This window comes from Mustela nivalis (assembly GCF_964662115.1).
Source record: "Mustela nivalis genome assembly, chromosome: 16".
NCBI lineage: Eukaryota > Metazoa > Chordata > Mammalia > Carnivora > Mustelidae > Mustela > Mustela nivalis.
The window spans coordinates 1271083-1297241 of record NC_139035.1 but is presented as its reverse complement, the minus strand read 5'-3'; the positions used below and the strand labels follow the sequence as shown (position 1 = coordinate 1297241).

Below are 26159 nucleotides of genomic sequence, written 5' to 3'. Positions count from 1 at the left end.
TAATGACTGCAAGTCCCTAGAAGTGTATGGTGTGGAAGGGCCACCTTTTGCGGGGATCAAGTATTTGATTCCCGGAGCATGTAGGGTGAAGGACCGGCCAGGAACCGTCAGACCCGGGCCGGTGAGTACGCAGGACCCGCTCAGCCCGCAGTGGCCCTGTCCCGGCCAGAGCGACGAGGCCTCTGCTTGGGAAGGCGGCGCTCGTCACCCTGCGGCGGGGGCCCGACGTGCAAAGACCCGGGTCCCAAAGGCTCTGTGGAGTCAGCTGCAGGTGCCGTGTCGCAGGGTTACCGCAGCGTGGCACCTGTGATGTGCCGTGCGACATCCAGCAGCAGGACTGTCGTCAGGCAAGCCAGCACCGCCCCACGACACTTGTCACACCTCAGAGCGGACCGAGGCCGGCAGTGTCTGGGAGGTCAGCACACTCCAGACGGAGCCGGACGGCCGCCGTGGTCGGACCGCCTCCTGCCACACGGGTGAGCGCGGGCACCGGCAGCTCCCTCCTGCCTGTCCGCTGGCCCTTGGGGACCGGGCGACAGCGCCCGTCACTGTGAGCTCCCGCACGGAGGAGACGAGGGAGCCGCGTCGTCCCTGTGGACTCTGAAACCCAGAGCACTTCACTCGTCACAATCGCTCTTGAATGTCCTTGGGTGGTCCCCCCACCCCGCCCCCCTCCCCCCGTAGTCCTGAGGTCCTCAGCCCTGAGGTTCAGAGTTAGCTCAGCAGGTCCTCCGAGGGCCAGACGCACAGTGACGGGGAAGTGGTGTGAACCCTTTAGGGAGCCGGGAGTGGAGTGGTCATTGGCCTTTGAAAGATTCTGAAAACTGGATTTTCGTCCCTGATTACTGATGATGTTTTTAATTTGGAGCTGGAGCTGCGCCCTCTGGGAATAAGGGAGCCGCCAGGGCATATGCTATTGTTCTAAAAGAGTTCAGATTAGATTTTGCCCAAACAGGTACAGAACTGGGAAAACTTGGCTTCTGTTAATGCTATACTTTTGGCAAAATGTTCCTAGAATCTTGCTGGCTGTGTTTCCCTTCCGTGAGTTTTACCGTATCTGAGTACCACCTGAGTACTATTTTGCTTAAAACCCATTCACTGTTATACTTGAGTAAATTTGTTTCACTCTCATAAATGCAAAACTAGTATTACTTGTCCTTAATTGAGGATAATAAAATAAATACAGTAAAGACAAAGGTTATTAAATTCTAGCTAGGTAGCAATGCTTGCCACAGGTTCTGGGCCCAAGGCCTATATCCCTATCCCTGAAAGGCAGATTACCCTGGGTGACAGGGTAGCACCAGGCCGAAACTTGCCGTCCCGGAATGTGATGGATTGAAAAGGAAAAAAGAAAATCCTTTTTCCTTGGCTCAGTAATTATTCTGATGCCTTTGGTTCCAAGTGGGACTGGGCCTACCTTTGAAAGACACTGCCTTTGAGAATCGCATTCCTTTATATTCAGTGTGAGGAATTGAGTACTTGAACTTGTGTGAAAACCTCTCTGTAGGATGGGAGGGAGTGGGAGGCACCGTCCCTACACCCCAAAAGTGTGTCATCTAATAAGGGATGGACTAAACTGGTGAGGTGAGAAGAGACAGAACCACGAGCGCACAGAGCTCGCGACCCAAACACACAGTGTATGTCGTACGAGAAGGCGCGCTGCGGAGGAGGACAGGTCTGAGTGTTCTCGTCACCCGCGGGTCTGTCCCCAACAGGCAGTCAGCAACACCTACCGAGTCGGGGAATACAACCCCCAGCCCAGTCACCCGGCGGGGATGTCACCGTACGGTTTGCGGGTGGGGACTGGCTTGGGGGAGGCAAGATTTAGGCAGAATCTTGAGGTGACTGCGCGCTCGCCCATGCACGACCACGTGCACGGGGGCTGACACATGAGGGCACCGGTTTGAGTGTGACTGAGGTCGTGACCTTAGCCTAAAAACAGCAAACTACCTCCCCAGCCGCAGCGTGTGTTCCCATCTCTCTTGTTCTATAAAGTCCCCACCTTTCAGCCGGACAGACACCCTAGAAAATGAGTTGTTGGAGCAAGAGAAACGTCTTCTCCTGCAGGAGCGACACCTCCTATTTCTAGACGCGTGGGTGTGGCGCCGGCTTTGCCGGGGCGGCCGCAGGGTCTCCCCGCGAACACGGGCTCCCCAGACCGCTGCGGCGAAGCTGTGGCGTCGCTTCCACAGTCCCCCATGCTGGTTCTGTCGTCGTTAAAGGGAGTCCCAGCTCCTCCGGTGCTGAGCTGCCGTCGCACGGTTTGCTGGTCTGGAGACAGCCAGGTCTCTGGTGATGCTTTTCCAGAATAAAGCAGGCGAGCAGCTCAGCGGGAGCAGGAAGAGCCGCTGCCCTGGGTCCGCTCTGCCGCCCCACACGGGGTGCGGGCCTCGGGCACTGTGGCTCCGCGGCTGGGTGAGGGGGAGGCGTGATCACCCCAGAGGGGTCTCTTGGGGGCGCCGAGGACTGGGAGACTCTGCTCAGGCTCTGGCCACGCAGCCTTTGTGACAGGCCTCGCTCCCAGCACCGGGACGCGGCACTCCAGCGTGGCCCTTTCCCAGGTGGGTTCTGGGATCCCAACCCTACACTCACTCACACAACGGTGCTCCTCAGAAAGCTCAGTCTGTGTCACCACGAAGGCTGAGGTTGCAGCATGGCCAAGTACGAACCGCGAACCAAAGGCAAGGTATGAACCTTAACGGACCATAACCTCAGACCTACCCTCGTGTGTTAACTGAACCGCAGACACCCCAGTGAAGCACTAGCAGGGGCCAAAGCTGCGCGTCTTCTAAAGTAAGCACAGTCTGCACCATAGAATCCTTTTAAACTTCACCTTTGAACCAAAACCTCATGGAGCCCCTGCCTCAGATGAACCTAGTTGTCTCTTTGGGAAGGGGTGTGCTCTGGGCTCAGCTCCTGACCTCTCCAGTGAGAAAGGCTGAATTTCCAGTGAACTAACGAACTCCTTTATCTGTCTGTGACGCAGGTCCAGTACTTCTTCAAGATCCTGGACAACTCGGAGTAGAGAAAAGCAAAGAAGTCACAGCCGGAGCAGTAGGACAAGAGTGAGTCACACACGTGCTGAGTGTGTTCATTCTTTTATTGTCCGTTGTTTGAACCTGACCGCATACAAGATCAAGAAGAGCACTGTACTCCTGGCAATTATTGTACATGTTAGAACATGGATTTTGCAGACAACATTTAACACCAGTCTAGGGGGTACTGCATTGCTTTTTATAAAGTCCAAAATAAAGATTTATTTTCAAACAAGTGACTTTGGTTTATTTCATACATTACACTTTTTCTTGCAGAAAAAAATAAAATTGTACAACTGCATAAATATAAAATTCTTCCACCATGAAAATGGTTAAAACATTCATAAAGACACAGCACCAGCATGTGATGCCTCCAGAGAAAGGAATAAAAGGAAAATAAAAGAAAATGTAAAGCAAATGAATTAGGCCCATCACCAGCCCAAGTGACAGGCGATCCAGATCCCATCACCAGCCCAAGTGACAGGCGACCCAGATCCCATCACCAGCCCAAGTGACAGGCGACCCAGATCTCATACACAGCTTCAGATCGTACTGGAGGACAAGGGAAGAGAGGTCAAGACGGCATTCGATACAAAGCACAACACAACCCATCACCTTTTTGTGTTTTTCTGTAGTGTCACTTAAAATTTAAAGGGCAGTTCCCCCATGACAGCCCACCCCCTCCCCCAGCCCCAGGAAAGAAAACAACAACAAAACTAAAGTAAAGACCCAACACCACAGGAGAAGACTATGGAGTGTGTTAAAAATGCTCATCGATGGGCCATTAGTTTTTGAAAGAGCCAAACTGAAAAGAAAAAAAAAGTACCATGCCAGTTTTATTCCCATTGAATATTTACACCTTGGACAGCAAACCTTGCTCACATACAGTAGAAAACAGATGCGATAAACATGGCTTGAGAAATGACCAGAGTGTGCACCTACAGAACTGTACATCACATCAGATCCACAAGGCAGCAATACTCAGGGGCCGGAAACACTGCTTACTACGAGTCAGTTATGGAATCATAATTTACAGTAAAAATGGGCACGTCCCAAGGCTCAATTTTTATTTTTTTCTTTTGTCATTTACAGTAGAATAAATATTTTGTTGCTATTGCTACACTTTAAATTTACATTCTAACCTATTAAATGCAGAAAGCTAGTGTAAAGCATATAGATTAAGTGTAGGTCCCATACGTATGACAGTTTATTCAAGACTAGTAGGTTTTTGTTTTTTGTATCTTTTAACTTTTTAAATGGCTAGTGGGAAAGATTTGTGCTTGTGATCAGCTCTTAACTTCAATTTTTACATCAAAGCGTCCCTGATAACGGTCTTTCTCACTGTACCCAATGTTCTCACCGTACGCCTTACACTCGACACGGATTTCAGTGTCCATGGTGAGGTTGGTGAACTGCACGGCCAGCAGCGGCTGCAGGTACTTGGGCTGGAGCAGCTTGCCGTAGTAGGGGTAATACTGCAGGGGAAAGCCGGGGTAGCCGCCCAGGCCGAAATACTCCACGTTCCCAACTTTATCCTTGTCTTCGTCTCGCTGAAAACCAGAGAGAGAGGAGAGTTTAGTGGCTGGCAGCCTGGGTCACTTCCCGCGGGACCGCCTGTGCACCGCTGCTGCAGGAGACCATCGGCCCCCGACACGGCCGCGCGGAGTGACCCCAGAGGCAGCTGCACCCCAACTGTGGGAGGACACACGCTTGTCCCTCCCTGGCCGCCACGGGAAGTGGTCATCAGAGGAAACTCTTCACGTTACACAGGTGAAGGGCAGGGAAGGTCAGCCAAGCATTTCCGCAAAGCCAGCACACCCAGAAAGGCACCTGCCGCTGAAGCCAAACCCACGGGTGCTGGACCCTGAGTGGTCCTTGGGCGACGTTTGCTCCGATCCTCTAACCACTTGCGTCTCGCTTCCTTGCGTCCATTTCAGTGCTTGGCATATGTGAAACCAGCACCGGGTAGGGATTCCCTTTAGTCGGTCCTCTCCGGAACGATCCGTTAGGACCCTATTTTTAGGTCTAAAGGGAACAGGTACTACTACCACTCTTTCATTATTTCTTATTTTTGAAAGAAAAGCCAAAAACTGGGGACCTGGGTGGCTCAGTCACTAAGCGTCTGCCTTCAGCTCCGGTCGTGATCCCGGAGTCCGGGGATGGAGCCCGCATCGGGCCCCTGCTCCGCGGGAGGCCTGCTTCTCCCTCTCCCGCTCCCCCTGCTTGCCCCGCCACCTCTCCTGGACTCTCTCTTTCAAATAAATAACAACAAAAAACCTTAAGTAAAAAAAAAAAAAAAAAATTAAAAGAAAAGCCAAAAACACATTTTTCAATGTGAACTTGTCAAAAAAAAAAAGCGGCCTCAAATCTTGAGCAGGCCGTGGGCTGGCGTCCCCCCAGTTCTGGAAGCCGACGGTCCTGCTAAGGCGGCTTCGTGCTCCGGGGAGCACCGCACGCGGTCGCCGCTGCCGGCTTCGGCGTGAGACGTTCTTACCGCGGAGCCGCAGCTGGGGCGGCACCGCCGGAGCCACGTTCCGCCTGCCCCGGTCGCGCGTTCGTGTAACCGCGGCGGCGCCCGCACACGCACGTGCACACGCACACACGCACGCACGTGCACACACACGCACATGCACACACACACACGTGCACGTGCACACACACGCGCACATGCACACGCGCACGCACGCGCACACGCACGCGCGCGCCCCCGCCCCGCCGCGGCCCCTCACCTTGCCCGCGCACTGGACCGGCAGGACGTAGGGGCTGTACTTGAGCGCCGGGTAGGCCTCCAGGGACTCGTTCTTGGGCGGCTGCGGGAAGAGCGCACGGTCAGCTGCGTCCGGCCCCGCGCCCTCCCGCGCACGCAGCTCGCCGGTCGCACCCACGGGCCCCGCAGGAGCCACGCGCTCGACGGTGCGACCACGAGTGACCCCGGCCCGAGAGCGGGGGCGGCACCGTGGACGGACGAGTGTGGACGTTTCTGTCCCACAAGCCGGACTTGCTTCCGTGGGGAAGCGACCCTCGGGGGACCCGGGGCGGGGCCGGGGGCGCCCGCGGTGAGGACTCGGAGCGGGCGACAGCCGCGGAGCCCCGGGCAGGGGAAGGGCCCGGGAAGCGCGAGCGGCTGAGCGCGTCACTCGGTGGACGCGGGATCGAGTCCCACATCGGGGTCCCTGCCCGGGAGGCGCCTGCTTCTCCCTCGGACCCTCCCCTCTCTCGCTCTCTCTCAAATAAATAAAATCTTAAAAATAAATAAATTTTTTAAAAAAAGAACAGAGGCGCCGGACTTACTCAAGACTGTGGCTCTGCCTCTCAGAATTTCTCTTGAGAAAAGGACATTAATGACCTAACTGTCCCGGTCCCCCAGGCAGATGCAGACGCCTCTGCTGTTCCTCTGCTGAACGGGTTCGAAGTCATCACCGAGTTTCCTCTGAACCTTGACAGACTGGCCTCATGCCCATCCGCTACCTCACCCGAAGGAGAAAGGCTCCTCCACGGTCTAGGGTTTAAAGCATGACTTACCTTAGGTTTGAAGCCCAGAACTCGGTTCAGCTTTATTAGGACGCAGGGTTTGCCCTCTTTGTAGCCGTAGGTTTCATCATTTATTCCAGAGCAATTTCCCAACCACTCGAGCTTGAACCTGCAGACTTTTCGCTCTCCTCGTTCATTGTTAAATTCTCCTCGTTCTTTGATTTCGCTGGGCACATCTGGAAACAGAAAGCACGGTTTTCGCTGTGGAGCCACAGTGCCCTGGGCGCCACCGAGACAGGAAAGGGAGCTTCCTTCCAGCCTGTCCCAAGCCCATGCTGCTCTGTGTCCAGAGCGAGGGTTTCCCGCAAACCACCTCCGGTTCCCTTGCGGACGTCACCATGGGGCTGTACCCCAGGCGATGGCTGCTGTATGACCCCACCCAGGGCTTCCAGGTACCAGAGGATCCACACATGATGTCTGGTCCAGAGCCATATTTCTCTTCCCTTAAATAACGGGTTACTCGGTGACGTAGAAGACTGAGCAGAAACTGGCCGCCCGTCGTGAGCAGCCTCATTGACACGGGTCAGCTCCGGCTGAGCTCATTAACAGGGACGTTGTGATTAGAAGGCAAATTAAAAGGACTGTCAATAATTTTCAGAACTGGCAGGTTTTTGGTCAGAATTGCCTGGCCATTGCTAGGCCACGGTCTCTGCCACTAATAAGCCTCTTAAATAGAATAAAGAACTATCTTTTTCCTTTTCAGCCACCATTCAAGATTTGAAATTTTTCTTATTTTTTGTCTTTTCAAGCTATGACTTCTTGCAAGCATTTGTTCAACCAAAAAATATTGTAGTATTCTTGATTCATACCTCATAACAAAGCCAGAGAGAGAATACAAGAAATAGAGAATTCAAGGTTAATACAAAGCACCCTGCAGGAAACTGAGGCAAATACCATAATTTTTATATATATCTAAGGTCACAAAATAACTATTTTCCCTTTAAATGGTAAAAGGCCTCCATTCAGTTCATCTCCAGGGAAGCAATTCACCCTAATGATCTTTCATACAAGCCTTTTAATTATTGCAAAAATGAAAACCTCATTGAAATCCTAATGAAAAATCTTAGGAAACAAATTGAGGGTTGCTGGGGGTGGGGGTGCGGGAGAGGGCGGCTGGGTGATGGACACTGGTTAGGGTATATGCTATGGTGAGTGCTGTGAAGTATGTAGGCCTGATGAATCACAGACCTGTGCCCCTGAAGCAAATAACACATTATATGTTAATAAAAAATTAAAATAAATAAAAATTAAAAAAATAAATTACTCTTTTCAGAATGACCTAAAATTGCAATCACCCCATATTATGATCAAGCAAACAGGGCCATGTGACAAACTGGTGTCGGTAAATGCTTGAACTGAGTCGGAACGACTGAGGTCACCATCTTGTCTCAGCAGGTCTGGAAACATGGTTGGATGGCGCACGAGGACGGAGATGTGTGTTCCCATCAGCGTTAGTACACCCAAGAGCCACCTTTCCTTTACCGTTCCTTACTGAGATGCTCAGCGGCCTGGGACACAGTTCACTGTCCCTCCAACCGAGGGCAGGAAGGCTCTGCCCTGGCCAGAAGTCCTGCTTCCTCCGTATCAGCGTAGCTGACGATGCCAAGGAGCCGTACTAGTGAGAGAAAGGCCCTACACACTCTTCCACAGGAGAAGGGGGCAGGGGCACGGGGAACAGAAATCAGGAAATGTAAACGGTTGTCGTTTCCAAAAATCAGTGGAGAACCGTAGCAGTAACTGTGGTCTTTGAGTGTGGGTGGTAAAAGGCAAATGTGTCCAGGAGTGTTTTAAAGCAAGACACTTTCCAAATGCACATAATTGTAGTACTTGAGGCTACTTTGTTTCTTCCATCAGATGCAAGCCTGAATCAGTCTTCTTGCTTTAAAACAAAATGAAAACTGTCTTCTCAATATGGCCAGACTTCAATCAATTACTTCAAGAGGATTTTTCCATCATTAAACAACAGATAGAAATGGGAAATAAGAATTAACCAGCCACAGACATCCAAAATGAGTCTACTTACTGCCACAATCTTCAAAAATCATTTCATCCTTCTGGGCCGAATCTTTGTACTTCTCCAGGAACCTAACTATGTTGAGCACATACGCCTCATAGCTCTTGGGGTCGTTAGGGCGAAAGGAGATTTCGGTCTTTTGGATCTGAGGAATCTGTGTTAACCCTAGACCAGACAGAAAGAGTAACACGGAAAATCGTTAGTGGGAAGGTGTCAACCAAGATCATTCAAGCACGTTCTCCACGTACCAACATGTTTCACCAATCCCACCTACTAATAAGAAGGTTAAATTCTTGCTTCTCCTGTGAAGTCACTTCTCTGGCATTTAGATTAAGTACCTAAGTGCCAGTGACAGTGTCTTACTATCATATATCATCTTTTTTACCCGGCAACGCTTCAGGATGGATAGTCCCCATTTTATGAATGAAAATTCTTGCACAGAAAGGTTAAGTGTTTGGCCCAAGGTCACAGAGGAAATAGTGGAACCAGAATTTCAACCCATGTGTACTCCAAAGCCTGTTATCTTCCCAGTACATCCATATGCTCATATTCAAACAAACCGCGTAGCTAGCCAGCATTTCTCGCCGGTGGCCTTCCTTTCCCTAACCGCGTATAAGCCTTTGAGCACAGAGGCCTTTTCTACTTTTGGAACGGGCTGACGACCATTCCAAACTCTACCAGACTCAAGGCTACTCAACAGAGACATTCTTGTGGATCTGGAACCCCAACTGGATGGAATGGGATTTATGCTGTTACCGTTCCTGCTTTCATGCTAGAAGCAAGTCAAGGGTCAGCCAGTATAAAATTCAAAGTATGACTACCTTGGATTTTCACTCTTTAATTAACAGTTTAGATTCTTTAATTTTCACATGCCTCTATCACCACAAGATTTCCTGGCTAGGATTTGCCCACCACACAACACTACACAGGTACGTCGGCAGAGGCCTGACCATGGCCTTCTAGTCTCGGATGCTAGGTAAGACCCAAGTTGCCTGGTTACATTTAAATTTCAGATAAACCATGAATCAATTTTTATAGAAGTATGTCCCGTGTAATACTTAGATGTATTTCTATAAAAACCAACTCGTGGTCTATCTGACGGTTAAATTTAATTAGGTGTCTTGTATTTTATTTGCTAAATTGCACAACCCTATTCTAATCCCCATCCCATTCCAGATGCACCCACTTTGTGTCAGGCACAGAAGGCGGCTCACGCCCAGGGCCCTTTGCCTTCAGCGAGGGGCGCATTAAACCCGCTGCCCCGTGGGCCCCACCCCAGACCTGCCAAGTCAGAACCACTACTGACGGGAGTCGAAAATCTCCACATTAATGAGCTTGAAGGGTTCCCTGAGCACTCCGGTTTGAGAACCAGTGCTCTGGTGGGCCAGAAGCTGCAATTAGCAATAATGATGCCAACACGATGAAGACATGGACATAAAAATCAGGCTCGGGGTGGGGCTGGGCTCAATGGCAGCTTTTCTCTAGTGATTAAGGATGGCTCTGAGCTCCAAACATGGTTAAACAGCGTAAGCAGCCCAGCTCAGGGGGCTCGATGGGCGAGTTCTGCGGCGCTGGCTGTTCCCTAGAAGGGCGAAGATGGGGGTGAGGACAAAGAATGGGAGGGCCTGGAGCCAGGCAGAGGGGCTGCCCCAGAAGCACGACTTCCCGGGTGACCCGGAGAATCCTCTGAGACAGGATCACACAGGAGCTGAGGAATCCAAGGGAAGAAAGCGCCAGTGATGACGAAGAGGAGCCGCGGAAAGGGGAGCTAGCGGGATCTGCACTTACAAAAATCATCAGTTAAAAATAAACAAGGTTAGTACTATTAAAAGTATTTCTTAGATGCTCACTAACCCTAGAAAATTGTACGACTAAAGCAATTTAAGTATAGCCTGAACAATCTTTTTCTACATTTAAGTTAGAAAATTGGCATCGTGACCATTTGTAGCACAAGGAGACCATAAATAAAAATGACAGACACCTGTGAAAATGAAACAAAAGTGAGGAGAACTTTCCACTGGGATTTCATGCTTGAGAAAGTATGGAAAACAGCCTCTCTCCCCCCTGAAATGGGGAAGGCCAAGGGGGGCCAGGGAGGGGTGCATTCCTGGTTTGACTTAGAAACGAGATGTTTAAGTCAAGGTGACACGCCTGGACCTGTGAAGGGCAGGGGAAGGCTCCAGGCCAGAGTCTCACAGAACCCAGGAGAATGGGCTGTTTTCCTAGAACACCCCGGGAATGGGCAGAGAACGGGGCCTGACGGGCAACCACACAACGTCTGCATGTGCGCCGTGAGCGGGGCGGCCGGGCTCGGGGAGGAGGCAGGAGGCGGCCGCAGAGCCGGGCAAGAGCAAACCCGGTCCTCAGGAAGCAGGACGCGCGCTCGCCAGCCTTCCAGAAGCGGGCAGCGGGGAAGAGGCTGCCGGCCACCCTCGGGGACGAAGGTACGACCAGCGGCGATCGTGCTACAGTCCCTCAGCAGAGCGGGCGACACGGCCAAAACCAAAATGCTAGCAAAGGGTCAGCGAGCCCGGGCGAGATCCAGAGAGCCTCACCCAGGGAGTTTAAAAGACGAAGGTGAACCTAGAAGGTCGGTTAGAGGAACACGGCGGGACCTCAACCTCAAGGTGAGTGTCCGGCTTCAGCTGTCCGGGGGCGCCTCCCGAATTCTCTCTCCCCGCGGCCGGCCGAGGACCCAGCTGCCATCTCCCAGACTGGGTGACGTGCTCCTCAGACTCTCCCAGAGCAAAAGGGACAGCGGGAAGAGGAGGTGGCATGATGCAGTGCTTTTCACTCCCTCAAGCTACCAAGTCCAAGTTCTCTGCTATTAAAAGTGGCTGGGTGACATGTGTGAGACCCCAAAGCATAAGCGTCCCTGAGTCAGGCATGTGGGTTCTTCTGAGAAGTGGGTCCTTCGGGAGCCTGAGAACTGTGGCCCGAGCTGAGCTCCCGCCCACCCAGAGACCAACACCAGATTCCCGTCAGCAAGTGCCTCTACGGTTAAGAACCGGAGTTATGGAAACAGTAGGCATTATTACGGCACACACAACGGTGCCACTGGCCTAGGGAATCTCTACACAGTTGGCCTCACGTCTCTCTAGATTGGGCAAAGAAGAAATAATGAAAACCAAGTAACAGAATCACACCAATTTCTGCCTGAGAGCCCGAAGCCCCTCAGTAAGGACGGCTCACAGCCCAAGGCGCACGGAGCCTGCACGTTACCACGGGAGAGAAACGCAGCTCGAAGATGCCTGGAGAATCGTGACTGTGTTCTGTGCAGAGAAGCATTAGAAAGTGAGAGACCGAGAAACCAAAAGTAAAAGAGACAGCTAAGCCCAGGGTCTTAGAACCCTCGGACTTGCTGAGCTGGATTAGACCTTGAGCCAAGGCCACTACCATGTCCTTTCCACTTGAAGTGAAGCAGAACGCTGGGAGAGGGAGCCCCGGAATGACAGACCAACCCCCGGAAGGTCAGCCGTGCCTTCCTATCTGCTGAAGTTTAACACTGGGGTCTCTGAAGGATCTTGAAGGTGTAGCTACAATAAGTCTTCATGACCCTCCTTTTAAGACACCCAACTTCTGGTCCCAAGATGGCTTCCAGAAAAAGTAGCATGCGTGGTTTGTGTTCCAGGCTTGCCATCAGCTCCTCTCTCTAAACCCTCACCTACGGAGCACATACACACATAAATACCGAGGAACCACCCCAATGTCGGGTTTGGGCACAGCCCCCCCCAGTGAGCACATCTGCTCTCCCCGCCCATGTCTGGGCAAGGTCTCACTCCATCCCCCACCAACTCTGCCTCCCCTTTTCTTCATCCAGAGCCTTCTGGCCTGAGAAGTTCTCTTCCTGGAAACTCTCAGAGATCAATCCCTCGCCTGTTCTGCTCAGGATCACCTTAATTAGGAAAGTTCTCAGATGAGATCTTCTCCAAGCCATTAGGAAAATTCCTCTCTTCAAAAAGTAATTTCCCTAAAGCAATTAGATACATTCGAGAGGCAGACGAAGGACCCTTGATCGGATATCTGATCATTTACTTCCATTATCAGACTCACAGGAAAAGACAGAAAGGAACGGGATCAGATGTGGAAACTTTATTATCCGGAGGCCACACAGATTTCTGCAACTGTGACACTCTTCCAAGGCTATACAAATCCCACCTTGGGAACTGGCACCCTCACCAGTTGTGTTCACATGGGACTAGATACAATCAGCTAGTTCCTCTCTACGCTGTCCACTCTGTAAAGCTGTGGGTCAGGATTTAGACAAGGATGAGCTTTCTTTCCAGTGGTAACTCCCAGAGGCCAAAGATAGCAGAACACCCAATCACCGGCTTGTGGTCTCAAGTTATATTCCAGGAAACAGATATAACCTTTTGCCTCGCCAGTGTTCTGAACTTGAACTGACATTCACCAGGCCGAGTTCTACACAGCTTTGCCCTAATAGGGCCATTTGCCTTAAATTACGTTTCACTTATTATTTAAGAAAACCACCTAAGCAGGCTGAAATCCTAACCTGGATATGTGACATTTTAGTACTGGGTTTGTATGAGGACGTCATCTTTACAGAGGATTTGGAATAAAAGAGAACAAAACAAAAACCTCTTCGGCTTTGCAGTTGCTTCTTATAGTTACATTTGACTTTCCTTGGTCCTTGGTCCCCCATCTCTTGAGAAACAAAGGAGGAAAACACTCAATTTCTGGCTTTAATCGGCATTCGTAGCAGGAGGGGGAACCAGCCAGTAAAAGAGGAAGGGAAAAAGACAGGGAAAGCTTTTCACTAAGAAATACATTGTGTCCAACTGGGTTTACAATGTAGCAAGTTTAAAATTCCTCAATTTGTGAGTCTGAAGTATTGAAACCAGAACATGGCCATTGTAACCTTGTAACGGTTACTCAGCTGAATCCCAAAGCACAGCTGCTTGTTCGTCATTTAATACACCCCCCAAGTCCCTAGGCCAAATTCTCTAAGTCGGCATCATTTTCCACAGAAACCTCCAGCAGGGCAGCCATGACTAAGAAGGGCGCCCAAGGCAAAAAAACACAAATGTCGGCATGCACAGAGCACCCCATACCACGGATCTCCTGCACAGTCCACGTTGCAAAGGAATTTGCAATTAAAAACATTTGGAGGTATGATTTTATAGAACCTCATACACATCTGTGTGTACAGAGATACACATATACACCGTGCGTGCGCATGCACACGCGCGTGCGCACACACACACACAACTTTCCCCCTTTAAGTGCCACTAAGATATCTAGGAGTTTTTGTTTTTAATTATTTTATCTCTGCAAGAATAGGATCGATTTACCTCACAAATATAGGGAGAGCACAGGAAAAAAGGCGCCTCTGTGCTTTCTGGAAAGAAGCAGGGGTTTTGCCTCACCTTGGGCTGTAGGCTCAGCTTTTGAGGAACTGCTGGATTTTCTCCTTGGTCTAGCTGATGTTTCCATACACGACCCCCGGTGTATGGAAACCTCTCCTGTCTGAGCTAAACCCCACATGCTTTGGCTGAAGGCCCTTCCCTGTGTTTGGAATAGCCTTCGTCACCATCATCAGACTTTGATCTCCGGTGCTGCATTCATTTTCAGGTGAGCAGACAGATCATAATTTGGTTCAGGGGATCAATCTCAGAGGTCCCCTAATTTCACAGGGACCTATCTTTAGATATTTTCCTACAGCTCATAATTACGCTTATTCCTGATAAAAGATACCACTTTTACAATGGGAAAAGACAAGCAAACGGCCCAACCCTGCCATTTTACATTAAGCTTTTCTGTTAAATGGAAGGACAACCATATATAGTAGATACGGAACATAACATTTGCTAAGCGATTGATAACCTCATACATATTCAATAATGTCTCTTCGTGCATATGTGTGGGATAAGCACAGCTTTTCCAGCCGGATGCCACCAGATGACAGACAACCCTATTCTCCATCTCCTCAGCTTCTCTCTAGTCCTGGCTGTGTCAGACGGGCCCTGCGGTGGGCTGATCGCTAGAATAAGCACACGGAGAAGCCACAGGCATCAGGGCCCCATCCAACGCCACCACAGCACACGGAGGCTGGCGCGCCGATGCTCCTTGGACGACAGAGACCTCTCAAAGAAGCTTCCCCGATTCAGCATTTCCCCCATTACCCTCCATGCATGGAATCTGTTCCCCAGTCCCAGGTGTCAGAGGCCTCTGCTCTGCTCATTCACCACAAAGGAGCCCCCAGAGGAAGACTCATTTTTCTGGGGCCCCAGGAACATCGCAAAGTTAATCATGAGGCTTCCTGTGTCCCCAAGAGCTAACTGATTAGTTTTATCTTGGTCTTTACAAAGGAATAAATAGCCGCATGGGCTGGTGAGCTGCTGACACCACACAGTGGGGCTGGCGCTCTCTGAAGAAGGAGAAAATCCCAACAGCAACCAGGCCGAGCCCAAGAGCCACGGAGTCTGGGAGAAGCTGGCAGGAGTCCTCTGAGGCTGGGGAGGGAGGAGGAGGGGGAATGTGGGAGGCAGCAGGCCTGGGGAGCACTGAGCCTTCAGCACGTCTGCTCCGAGTACAAATCAGAGGGAGCTAATGGAAACAGCAAAGGAAAACAAAAGCAAAAACAAAAACACCCAACGGGCACTTTGTAATACCAATCCCTCCAGTCTAGAAGGAAGCCCAATGTTTCCAATTTTCTCTTTGAAATGTGAGAGTGATGCAAGCGATGGTTTGAGAATCGAGGCACCCGAGACAGATGTAAGAATTCTGCTCAAGGGGCGCCCGGGGGGCTCAGTGGGTTAAAGCCTCTGCCTTCGGCTTGGGTCATGATCCCAGGGTCCTGGAATCGAGCCCTGCATCGGACTCTCTGCTCGTGGCAAGCCTGCTTCCTCCTCGCTCTCTGCCTGTCTCTCTGCCTACTTGTGATCTCTGTCAAATAAGTAAAACCTTTAAAAAAAAAAAAGAATTAAAAAAAAAAAAGAATTTTGCTTAATTCCGCCGAGATTCGAACTGCACCGCCTCGTGCCCTAACAGCAGACAGGATACTCCCTCGCACAGGCAACAGGATACCAAAGCTGCCGGTGCTGCAGCCGCCGGCCAGGCTGCACCCACCCTCCCTCCCCAAGTCTGGTTTCCATGGCAGCACAATCACGAGCTTTTTTTTAATTTTAGAGCAAGCGAGCAGGGGAAGGGCAGGGCAGGGAGAGGGAGGGAGTCTCAAGCAGGTGCCGCGCTGGGCGTGCAGCAGGACTGGGGCTCGACCTCACGACCCGAGCGGAGACGAAGTCAGACGCTCCGAGGGCACGAAGCTCTGAGCGGGCGTCCTGCCGACGCGGTGCCAGCTTCCCTTCGGGACAGAACCCAGAGCAACACGCGACTCAGGAGCAAGGACAGGGGCGCACTCAGAGTGGCTCAGCAGGAAGGGAGGCGGCTGGCATCTCCCCGGCTGCCACTGACGTGCACGGACCATGCTGTCACCCCCCTGGGGCTCAGCAATGGCAGCGGGGAGGGCAGCGCCCCCTCCAGGTCCGGCCCCGAGCAGGCGGGAGATGCGGCTGCTGGGCCTTCCCGAGGAGGGTCCGCCACGGAGCGGGGCCTGGCGCGGCCGACCAGGCCGCTGTGGGTGTGTTCACGGGACAGACTGCGCGACAAACACGGTGTCACTCACATTTATTTAAAATTATCTTCAAGCGTGTTTCCTAATCTAGCTTCTCCCAAATGCTTTCCGTGGTGAAGCCAAGAGGCTGTTCACATTGTGAACAACCGCCGAGTGTGCAAGCGGCCCTGCTCTGCCGTCCAAAGCTCCCGGTCCAGAAACACGGGATTCAGTCCCGGGAACCGAACCGCGCCTTCCGATGCAAGAAGAGAGGTGGCTGCTGACAGCCCCACTTTGCCTCAAGCCTTTAGCTTGGCCACTCTCCGCTCCTACCCACCTCCCATCCCGTGACGTCCGCACAGCACTGCACCCATTCTGCAGACAGGACAACGGAGGCCTCGCACGGTCCGCCGGGCACGGACAGCGCAGACCACGTCCAGCTCCCTCCTGCTCAGGTGGCTTCACGGCGGACACGCGTGCAGTGGCTCACAAGCCTGGGGCTTTCATATTCACATTAAGCCACGTCACACAGCCAACCAAGCATCCATGACCCACAGACAGAACGATTTGTCGGTTTCTGTCACAGTGGAGGTGCTGGCCCTGCGCCCTCAGGGCTGCAGGGCGACCTGTGCCATGGTCCGAGAGCCACGGGGACTCTGTCAGGAAGATGACGGCCCCCGATGCCACCAGTACTCAGGCCCATAAACTGCTCCTTAGGCTGTTTCTCCCCCTTAAATTTCCCTTCCATTTTGTGGGCAAAATGGAGACCGTCCTGTTCAGCCCACCTGCCTACCCAGTACCACAGACAGATAAACCCGAACGGACTGCACAACCACCGCTGTTCGATGCGGACACCTTTGCACACACTGCTCCGCCGAGATCTAGCTACCAGATGTGCAAAACGCAGTCCACCCCCGGTCAGGCCGGGTCTGTACCCGCGCCCGCAGTTCAGGTCTAACAGCATCGCCGAACCTTCCACTCGGGAGCTTCATCTGAGACATGCAAGTCCCCCCGCCCCCGGCCACTCGCAAACGTGGAAGCTTGGAGACACGACGTGCAGTGGCCGAGGTGTTCCTCCAGAGTGTGCTCGGTCCGCAGAGAGAGGGCACGGCTCACCCACGTTCTTGACAGACCACAAGAGCGAGGGCCCAGTGAGGGGCCTTCAGAGCGTCTAGGGACTGTCCCGGGCTGCATTTCATGGCTCTGCTCACCTGACCCCCCTGCTCCAAGGCCACCAGCTTTTCAAGGGACAGTCATGTCCCTTGGGAGGGCAAGAGCAAAGGGACCCTGCCCAGACTCTCCTGTCAAGGTGGCGGACAAGGGGGGGAGGAGAAGGAGACATAAGGAAGACAAAGAACCCAGGCGCTGAGGAGGCGCTTCTCCTGTGACTCGGACTGAAGCAGGAGCACATACTTCCACGATGAGACACCAGCATTCCTCTGAGAAGCGACGGTTTGTCAGGTCAGTCCAACGGCTAAGGACACTAAATATAGGGACTGAGAATGTGTCTTTTAGGAAGGGGCTGGGAGGAAGGGGAGGGAGGCTGGGAGAGGGGGCGGGCAGGGCTGAGCACCTCCACCAGAAGTTCTGGGCAAGGTCACTGGCAAGTCCCCACTTAAAAGGTCTGGCACTTCAGCCTTTTCTTTTCTTTTTTTAGCCTTTTCTCTTGGAAAGTAGAATTGCCCTTTCTGCAAAGAACATGAAGAAAATTTTTACTTTTCTTAAAGGCTGACCCCCACAAGTTTGGAGAGACAAGCAGCCCTGCTTTACATCTAGGAAGTTACATGCTTGACTCTTCAGTCACCCTTGGCTTCGAGCATAAAAATTTTTATGACGCGGCATCATGATTCAAGAACAGCTTTTCAATGGCTGAACAAGAGGAAAATAAAGATGGACACAAACGTGATGACGTCTATCACACCACCTCCAAAATCTAACAGGAGAGGACACGCCAGGCTTCACGGTCACAAAGCCAGCGTCCAGTCTGTTTACTCAAGGTGCCGCACGCGCTGCGCACGCCCAGTTTCTGCTTCAGCCTTCCCAGAGACCCACCTCTTTGGGAAACTACTTGCTGGAAACTGTGGATCATTAACCAGGTTGAAGTTGTTGTATATACTTACATGTTTATTTTCTTACCACCGTTTCCCAAATCCCCTAGATCTAAATTTATCTGGCAATGCCCAGGGTTTCCTTATAGTGGAGGACCATGGGGCCTGGGGCCAGGGAACCATGTTCACCACCTCCGTACTCGGAAGATGTTCCTCCGGGTCTCTCACACCGGGGCCAGGAAATAGAGCAAGCTTGCGAAAAGCGGCCACACTTGAGTGAGGCTGCCGGCCCAGTGCCTGTGGTCAGGGCTGCTCAGTGCCGTGAAGACGGCCTCAAGATTGTCACCTAAATACAGCTGTTACTAAACCACTGCCAGGGAAAGTGGAGAGGGGACACGTCATCACCACCCCCAGCGGCAGTCTCAAGGTCATTCATAATGCAGGAACCCGGACCTTATGCAACATCTCCTGTCTCTGGGTCCTCCTGACAATGAATTTTACAAGAGCCAGTGACCACGACCAGGTCGACGGCCCTTCTGTCGGCCTCAGGCGTTAAGGGCAGCGGGCTCTCCCTGGGGGCTCAGTGACCGGAATGGACACACACAGCTGTGCACGAAGTGCACGTCACTCAACAGTGACAGATCACAGCAGGGCGCTCGTGTGGCATTTTCTTCCTCCTGGGGTGACCGCTCTTGATCATCCAAGTTTTCAGAGCTCAAAGAGACCGCGGAACTACAAAATGGGTCTAGAAAGCCGACAGGGGAGAGTCCTACGAAGCCAGTGGGCACGAATGCTGAGACAGGAGAAGCTGCTGCCGCTGGTGGAGGTTAAACTAAGCCGCGTCAGCAGCCGGTGGGAGAGCGGACTCCTGAAGCCACGGCTCCTCTCCTGTGAGTAATCGGCCATGTCAGAGCTTCTCATCATCCCTAAAAATAACTTCATCTCTCAAAGCAGGAGCTGAAGTGGCTCTTTTTTTTTTTTTTTAAAGGATTTGCTTGAGTCACAGGCCCCCTGAGAAAGTGAAAGATGTGCCTGAGCTGGAACAGCCCTGTGGCGACCCCGCTAAGCAACCCCCTGGGCAGTGAGGGCGCCTCACCGCGAGTCACAGGCTGGTGGGTGCCGGCTCAGGCGCGGGGGAGACCAGGGCTCTTCGCCCTCGCTGCAGAGCTGTGACGACAAGACATCTGCAGCGCCCGGGGGCCTGCAATGCAGGCAGGAGAGCCGCCGCCCTCGTGAGCAGGTCCCGCTTCTCCTATGAAAACAGGCTCCATCTAATCCTGCATTACAGGCAGTTCTCAGAAAAGTGGCTCTTTTTTTTTTTTTTTTTTGAGTGAAAAAGTGACACCCGTTTTACCTCCGAAGAGCTGAACATGTTCACCCTCCTGTTACCTGGGGGGGCCACGCGGTCCTGGTAGGTGGGCTTGAACTCGCTGATGGTGAGCAGCATCACCTGGATGGTCCCGATGAAGATGCCGGCCAGGCAGCCGTAGAAGATCACGTAGAACAGGAGGATCTTAACTGCAAGGGGCACAGACAGAAACAGAAGGCTGTGACCCAGGCACACTCTGGAACGAAAGGCTCATCTTCCCAGAGACCAAGGGGCTTCCTTCCTGGCCTCGCCTCCAGCCTGTCTGCAGAGCCTCCTTTCCCAGCCCCGACCCAGAGCGTGAACCACATGCCTGCATGACGGGGTAAAATCAGAGACGGGCAGTTCCCTGGTACAGTGTGTGACTCTGTGTGTATGTGTGTGTTGGGGCTAGGTAAGGGTAAGAGGAATGTTCGTCTAGAACAAACATTATTTATAGGACATAATTTCGCTGCCTAAGTAAAAAAATTTTCATGAAGATCACCAATAAAATCTAGGGCCATGTTAGTGGGCTTATGCAACGCATCGCACATCTGACAAAATACTCCCCTAGAGGCAGGTTTTCTTGCCTTGTTGGTCCCCTGATATGTCAGTACTACATACAGGCTAAGCTCTGCTGCTTCTCCAAACGTTAGGATGCCCGTGAGTTTTCATGCTGGGCCAGAGCAACGAATGTCGAGAAACCCCAGTAAGCTCTTCAGCTCCTTTCTATCGCAAACCACCCCCCCAACCCATGACATGTATTAGACACTGAGCACACACTGGGTTTTCCTTCGGAGGCACCAAACAAGGGCAAAACAAAGGGAAATCTTGTAGTCAAAATGACAGGCATGTTTTTCTTTCATCTTCTGACTGGACGCAGAATACGGACTGGCTTGATGAGCTGTAGCACCCCCCCCCGCCCCCTACAGCTAGCTGGAGAGCAGGACGTCAGCTGAGCTGGCTACAAAAGCAAAAAACACAAAAAGCTAAGCACCACAAAGCACAGGGACGGGAATGAGGCTATCAGTTACTGGTTTACGAGGATTATCTCCCCGATTAGCCGCATAGTAACAGGCTGTACTAGGCATCGCCCTGCAGCCCGGTGCCAGCCAACAATTCCCAGTGAACCCAAGAACGGGAGCAAGTGAACCATAAGGTTATCGAGTCTGAAACAGGACTGCACGAAGGAGCCTTAGGGTTACTTCTAAAAAGCTCCAGATTGCATGCAGTAAATGCTGGGATCCTGGGGGTAAAAAGTGCAGAACAAAAGATCACTGACACGCAGGGTCCTGGTGCATGGTGGAGGGACAGAGGGAGAGGGGGTGCCCTGTGGCAGGAAGTAGCCAGATTGCCTTTGGCAAGCATTTAAGAGCCCAGCTTTCCAATCAGCAAATACATGGTTCAGGGAAACCATGCTATAAATGCTAGTAAAACAAGCCAAATGCACATAAGACCAAAATGCTTAATCATAACCGTTTTCTTCCCCTATCCAGAAAAAAAAGAAGAAGAAGAAAGAAAAAAGCCAGGCCAGGAGCCAAAGATAAGGAAAAATGAGAGACTGCAGAATCCAGAACCACAGCTGCCCAGCTCAATCAATCACTGCCTCCCAGCAGGCCAAGGGTTAACTGCCGCATTCTGTATCCAAGTAGCAGCAAGGCTGTGACGTCAAGAGATCTGGAAAATTTTTCCAGTGAAGGCTCCTAAGAGGTGCGAGAGTTGGTGGTAGAACACGGTGAGAAAGGAACTGTTGTAACCTGTTTTTTGTGCACCCCCCACCTTGTCTCGGTTCTGAGCTTAACCACACTTGGCTCCTCCTAACAACCAGAGCATTTTTATACTCACTCCTTGGACTTCAGATACCTAATTCTAACAGCTTAAGAAAGGACATAATTGAGGCGATAATTGAAAATACAAACAGAGCAGTGGAAAAATCAGTCCTTTCGCAAGCATGCTGATTAAAGCTGAATGAGACACAGCCTTTCTATTCTGCCTGACACCATAGCCTAAGAGAAGTGAGGGATTTTTCTCTTTTGCTTCAAGGTGTTCCTTAGCAAAATCTCCCCAGTGACAGCTGAGAGGTCAGCTGGTTAGAGGACTGTGAACTAAGCCAGACCTGTGCACTGGGCTCACCAACACAGATCACCAGGGGCTGCTCACAGAAGAAAGCTAGACAAATTGTACCAACCAGCCAAGGTGGCACAGAGGATAAATTTAGAGGCCTTTTTTTTTTTTGTATTCTTCAGCAATTTTTCTTCCTTTAAAAAAATGCAAGTAATATGGAGGTTTTCCAGTTAGAAAAACAAGTGAGTACCCTTCAAAAAGGGTCACAGGCAAAAGGAAAGACTGGCCTCCTGGCCCAGCAGTAACCCTAACAGACATCTACCAACGCCTGCATTAACTCAATGCGGAGCGGAAACCACAGGTGATTTGCAAGCTGCCATTTCTCCAGCAGGTGACAGGCAAGGCTCCTGCGTCCATCTTGGTGAAAACCTACCTATAAGCAAAACTGAGCCAAGGGCAACCTGCCCTCGTCCCAAGGGCATCCACGTTGGGCCCAGCGCTGGAAAGGGCGCATTTCCCCTTCGGGAGGCAGCAATTGCTACCAGTGTCTCTGCTCAGAGGGTGTCGTTTCTTACGTTGCCAGAGAAGAGCAGACAAATGAGCTCAAAGCAAAACCTGAATTGTGAGCCCAGCACCTGCACCTTGGGAAAGAGAAGCAACCAGACAAGCACACCCATCCTGATGTCCGCGTTCATTAATCCGTGTCTTCAGACCTTGCCGAATGTGGTATCAAGACATCCATATTAACACACACGCGTGCCTTCTCTCACATACGGAGGCGCTGCCCCATTACATGTCTTCCTATACTGCCTTACCTTCTAAAGCAAATATTATTCTGGAATTGGAATGAGGAAAGAAACCTATTTTATGAGAGGGGGAAACACCAGAGGACAAATTTGACAATATGCCTGGAAGCGAGGCAGCCCCAGGCCCCTAACAAGGCTAGGACCAGATCACCCAGGCTGGAGCCTCCTGTGCGTCTGGGAGCAGGGGCCGTTTGGCAGCGCACCCCCCAGGCTTCACTCAAGTTATGAGGAGCTACCAGATCACCCTGGCCAGGGGCTGTTCACCCTACACACACCCGCGTTCTTCAGGCGTTCCTTTCCATGGTGAGAAAACTGAGAGCTACCTTTATGCAGAAACTACAGCAGGAACCGTATAACACAGGCTCCCCAAAATAAAAAAAAATATAAAATACGAGCCAAAAGCCATCACTTGAAAGACCTACATTTAATGCGATTCAGGAATACCTATGCTTTCCTGTAATACCTTGGAATGCTATTTCACCTTGACTAACCTTGAAGTGTGATGCATTTTTAACCCTTTATTTTCCAATCAAAAGAGACCCACTAAGGGCTGCATTTCTTTTCTCTGCAAAAATCATATATGCTAGCTTCCTCCAATTCAAAATGTCAGCCAAGCCTGGTTTCCCTGACTCATTCTGCTGTGATGGCCACAGATCCTCCCCGCCAGGAATACTGCATCGGCCCCTGGCCAGCACTCCCCCCATGGCTGCAGTGGCAGCGCTGGCCGTGGTGGTGATGATGATGGTGAGGAGGACATGGGGGGGGGGGGGCAGTGATGCAGGAGGGCGAGTTCCCTTCTCTGCCTTCCGCAGTCACGACTCCTACAGATGTGCCTACAACGGTGCCCTTCAAAATGACCTTTAAAAAAAAATGTCACCCTTCCGGTGAAAGGAGGCGGAAAACAAGGTATCTGACTTTCAACGAGGGAAAACACATCGCATCCAGCCAAGCAACAGGCGGCCCGAACCCGCAGGTGAGCTGCATCCAGCTTTAAGCCGCGTTTCTGCGCCTGACCCGTCTCTGCCGTCCAGCCAAGCGCCGTGCTCCGCATCTGTGTGCGGCCGCGGCAACACCGGACCTCACCCCGCTCCCGGGCCTCCGGGGCCCCCCGGAAGGGCTCCAGGGGAGGTCCCTGGGGGAGTCTGACGGAGCGGGGAACACTGCGCTGTGCCTGGATCCCGCCACCCCCGCCCCGGCCTTTGGAGGGACATTTGGGCCAGAAAGGGCCGGAACACACAACGTCGCCCGCGTCCGACCCGACCACCCCCACGAGGTTCCCTCGCGGCCTCGCGCCGCAGTGGTCAGGGCTCGGGCACGGCTGCAGGGAGCGGCGCGTCTCGCCTCCCGCAGCCGACCGTTCCCGGGGGAAGGGCTCGAGCGCTGCTCGGACCCACCGCAAAGGAGCCGGACGAGACCCGCGCGCGCACCCCGGGGCGCCGCAGTCCGCACCCGCCGCGGCCGCGGCCGACCCCGCTCCGTGCCCGGCGGCCGGGGCTCGCGGAGCGCTGCGGGTGCGGGGCCGGCGCGGGCGCGGCGGGTGCGGGCGCGGCGCCCCCACTTACACCAGCTGCCGCCGGTCCTGCCCAGAAACTCCTTCTTCTCCGAGTTCCAGATGAACTTCTTCCAGCCGCCCTCCTCCTTGGCTTTCCCGCGGGCCATGGCGGCGGCTCGGCGGCGGCGGCGGCGCTGCGGTGCGGGGTGCGGAGTGCGCGCGTGCTCCGGCGCTGGCGGCCCCGGCCCGGCTCCCCGCGGGCTGCTCCGGCCGCTGCGCTGCGGCTCTCCGAGTGCCCGACGCGCGCCGGCGGGGCAGAGGCAGGAGCGGGAGGCGGGGGAGGCGGCGGCGGGGCGGGGGCGGAGGGAGGGGCGCGGGCGGGGCGGCTCCGAGCCCCGCACCTACGGGCGGACGCGCGGCCGCTCGCGGGCTCTGCTCGGTCCGCACGCGCTCGCCTCGCCCTGCGGGTTCGGGCGCGCGGCTGCGGCTGCGGCTGCGGCTGCGGCTGCGGCTGCGGGGCCCCTGGGGCGCTCGCTCGCCCCCGCCTCCGGGGACCTCTGCAGAGCGGCCGCGCAGGAGACGGCGAGGACGGACGGACGGACGGACGGACGGACGGACCGCGCCGCGCCCTCCGCGCCGCCGGGAGCCGAGGAGCTGGCGGAGCGCACGCCCCACCTTTACATATAGCGCGCCCGGGCGGCCCGAGGCCCCGCCCACAGCGGCCCGGATGGCCAATCGCGGGCGGCGGGGGGCGGGGCCTAGGGCCCGAAGGGGCGGGCGCGGGGCCGGCACAAAGGAGCCGCGGCGGCGGGAGGGGCCGGCGGGGGGCGGGGCGGGGGCGCGGCGGCGCGCGCGCAGGCGGCCCCGCGCAGCCCCCTCCGCGCTCGCCGTGGCGCGCAGGCCCTCCTCTGCGGCGGAGCGGGGCGCCGCACCTGCGTCGCGCGGCGCCCTCCGGACGCCCGGGGCCCGCGGCCCGCGGCCCAGCCGCCCCGCCCCGGGCCCCCGCCCCGGTCCGCGCGCGGCCGCGCGCCGCCCGCCTCCCTCCGCCGCAGGTCCAGCCCTCGGAGGCCCTGCAGGGGTGGGGGAAGGTCACTCGGGGACGCGTGAGAGTCGGGGAGCCCGCCTAGCCCCGCCCCGCCTCTCGGCTGCTGCACCTGCCGCCCCCCGCGCGCGGCCCGCCCCTGCGGCTGCGGATCCGGCCGGTCCGTCTCCAGCCCGGCCCGCCCGCCCGCGCGGGCTCCCCGCCGCCTGCCGCGCTCCCCGGGGGCGGCCCGAGCCGCCTGGAGCGGGACAGTCGCAGACCCACCCAGGGCGGATCCCGGGGTTGGCGGGGCCGGGAGGCCTCCCGCGGGGCCCCCGGGGTCCTCCCTCGGAGACCTGTCGCACTGCGCGGCGGCTCACACCGGTCTGCACCGGACGACGGTGTTTGCCCGTGACCCAGCCTCTGCGGACTGTCCTCGATGCCCAGTAGGTGGCCGGGATTCTCGCTGACCTGCTATCTGAGGCCCCCGGGGAGTGCCGACCACGTTGCTCTGCTGTAAAACCCCGGAGGCGAAAGAATTTAGGAAGCCCCCGCTCGAATGCCAGGACGTTGAGGGCCAGTCCCCCTCCCATCCCTTATTCCCTGTCGCTGAAAAGACAGACTCCTTAGTCTCCTCTCTCTCTGAACCCCGGAGCGGCTTCACACATCCCTCCCAGGGCGGGGGTGACACAGCAGAAATGGGCAGGGGTGCTTCTGCAGTCACTGCAGAGGAGTCCCATCCCCAGAGAACAACGTAGGTCATCCTGGCAAAGGAGACTTGCAGGCCCACGCGACGGATGCTTGTCAGGGCCCCCTTCTGTCTCCAAGGTCAGCCTTGCAGGTCTAAGGACAAGCGCCAACAGCTTTGAAACGAGCCCTTTCCCACTACTCGTTCCCAAGGCCCGCACCCACAAGACTTGGAAAACCTGAAGATCCCTGAAATTCAGAGGAGAAGCAACGAGCTGTCCTCCCTGCACCCACTCGAGCCCCAGGACTGCTAGGTGCTGACCACGCTGAGAACAGTGTGGAGAAAGGAAGCCACCCTGCTTTGCGCCTGGCCTGCCCTGTTTATGCCGGAAAAGCCCCAGCTTGGTGGGAGAACGGCAGGCACAGGAGCCCCTGCAGATGTGCTGCCCCTGGTCCCCCCCAGGAGAAGTGACCTCGTGCAGGGGTCTCCAGGAGGAGAGCTCACTGGAAAGGGCCTGTGTTTAGGGAGCGCTCCCTGCGAGC

The 26159-nt window shown here is 54.1% G+C and overlaps 2 protein-coding genes and 1 long non-coding RNA gene across 7 annotated transcripts in view; 1 reads left to right on the top strand and 2 right to left on the bottom strand.

Annotated features, from left to right (window-relative positions):
* Nucleotides 1-3270, top strand: part of NME7 (NME/NM23 family member 7) — a 279199-nt gene extending 275929 nt beyond the window's left edge. For all 3 annotated transcript variants that reach the window (XR_014303906.1, XM_082702768.1, XM_082702770.1), the window contains one exon: nucleotides 2987-3270. Coding sequence is in view for 2 of the 3 variants with exons in the window: in XM_082702768.1 (XP_082558894.1) it covers nucleotides 2987-3025 (39 nt within the window). In the remaining variant the exon portion in view is untranslated. The remainder of the gene's footprint in view (nucleotides 1-2986) is intronic.
* Nucleotides 3083-25558, bottom strand: ATP1B1 (ATPase Na+/K+ transporting subunit beta 1). 3 transcript variants are annotated; one of them, XR_014303904.1, is made up of 7 exons: nucleotides 25312-25558; nucleotides 23979-24978; nucleotides 19591-19719; nucleotides 8590-8745; nucleotides 6558-6742; nucleotides 5765-5845; nucleotides 3083-4585 (listed from the first exon to the last, which is right to left on the bottom strand). XR_014303904.1 is itself a non-coding variant. In XM_082702753.1 (6 exons), the coding sequence occupies exons 1-6, from the start codon at nucleotides 24073-24075 to the stop codon at nucleotides 4322-4324; spliced, it is 912 nt and encodes a 303-aa protein (XP_082558879.1). In that variant the 5' UTR covers nucleotides 24076-24561; the 3' UTR covers nucleotides 3083-4321. The 3 variants fall into 3 exon arrangements, 1 of the variants encoding a protein (XP_082558879.1); XR_014303905.1 differs by having other exon boundaries at nucleotides 25215-25553; XM_082702753.1 differs by lacking the exon at nucleotides 25312-25558 and having other exon boundaries at nucleotides 23979-24561.
* Nucleotides 16211-19584, bottom strand: LOC309849868. Its single transcript, XR_014303969.1, has 2 exons — nucleotides 19298-19584; nucleotides 16211-17841 (listed from the first exon to the last, which is right to left on the bottom strand). It is a non-coding gene; the product is annotated as an uncharacterized lncRNA (long non-coding RNA).
* Nucleotides 25559-26159: the final 601 nt, after the last annotated feature.

Excerpts from the sequence above, each read along its gene's own strand:
- ATP1B1 (XM_082702753.1), bottom strand. The coding sequence starts at position 24,075 with ATGGCCCGCGGGAAAGCCAAGGAGGAGGGCGGCTGGAAGAAGTTCATC. Across the intron at positions 19,720-23,978 it reads CAGGACCGGCGGCAGCTGGT|TTAAGATCCTCCTGTTCTAC; the intron begins GTAAGTGGGGGC and ends TGCCCCTTGCAG. Across the intron at positions 6,743-8,589 it reads GATTTTTGAAGATTGTGGCA|ATGTGCCCAGCGAAATCAAA; the intron begins GTAAGTAGACTC and ends TTCTGTTTCCAG.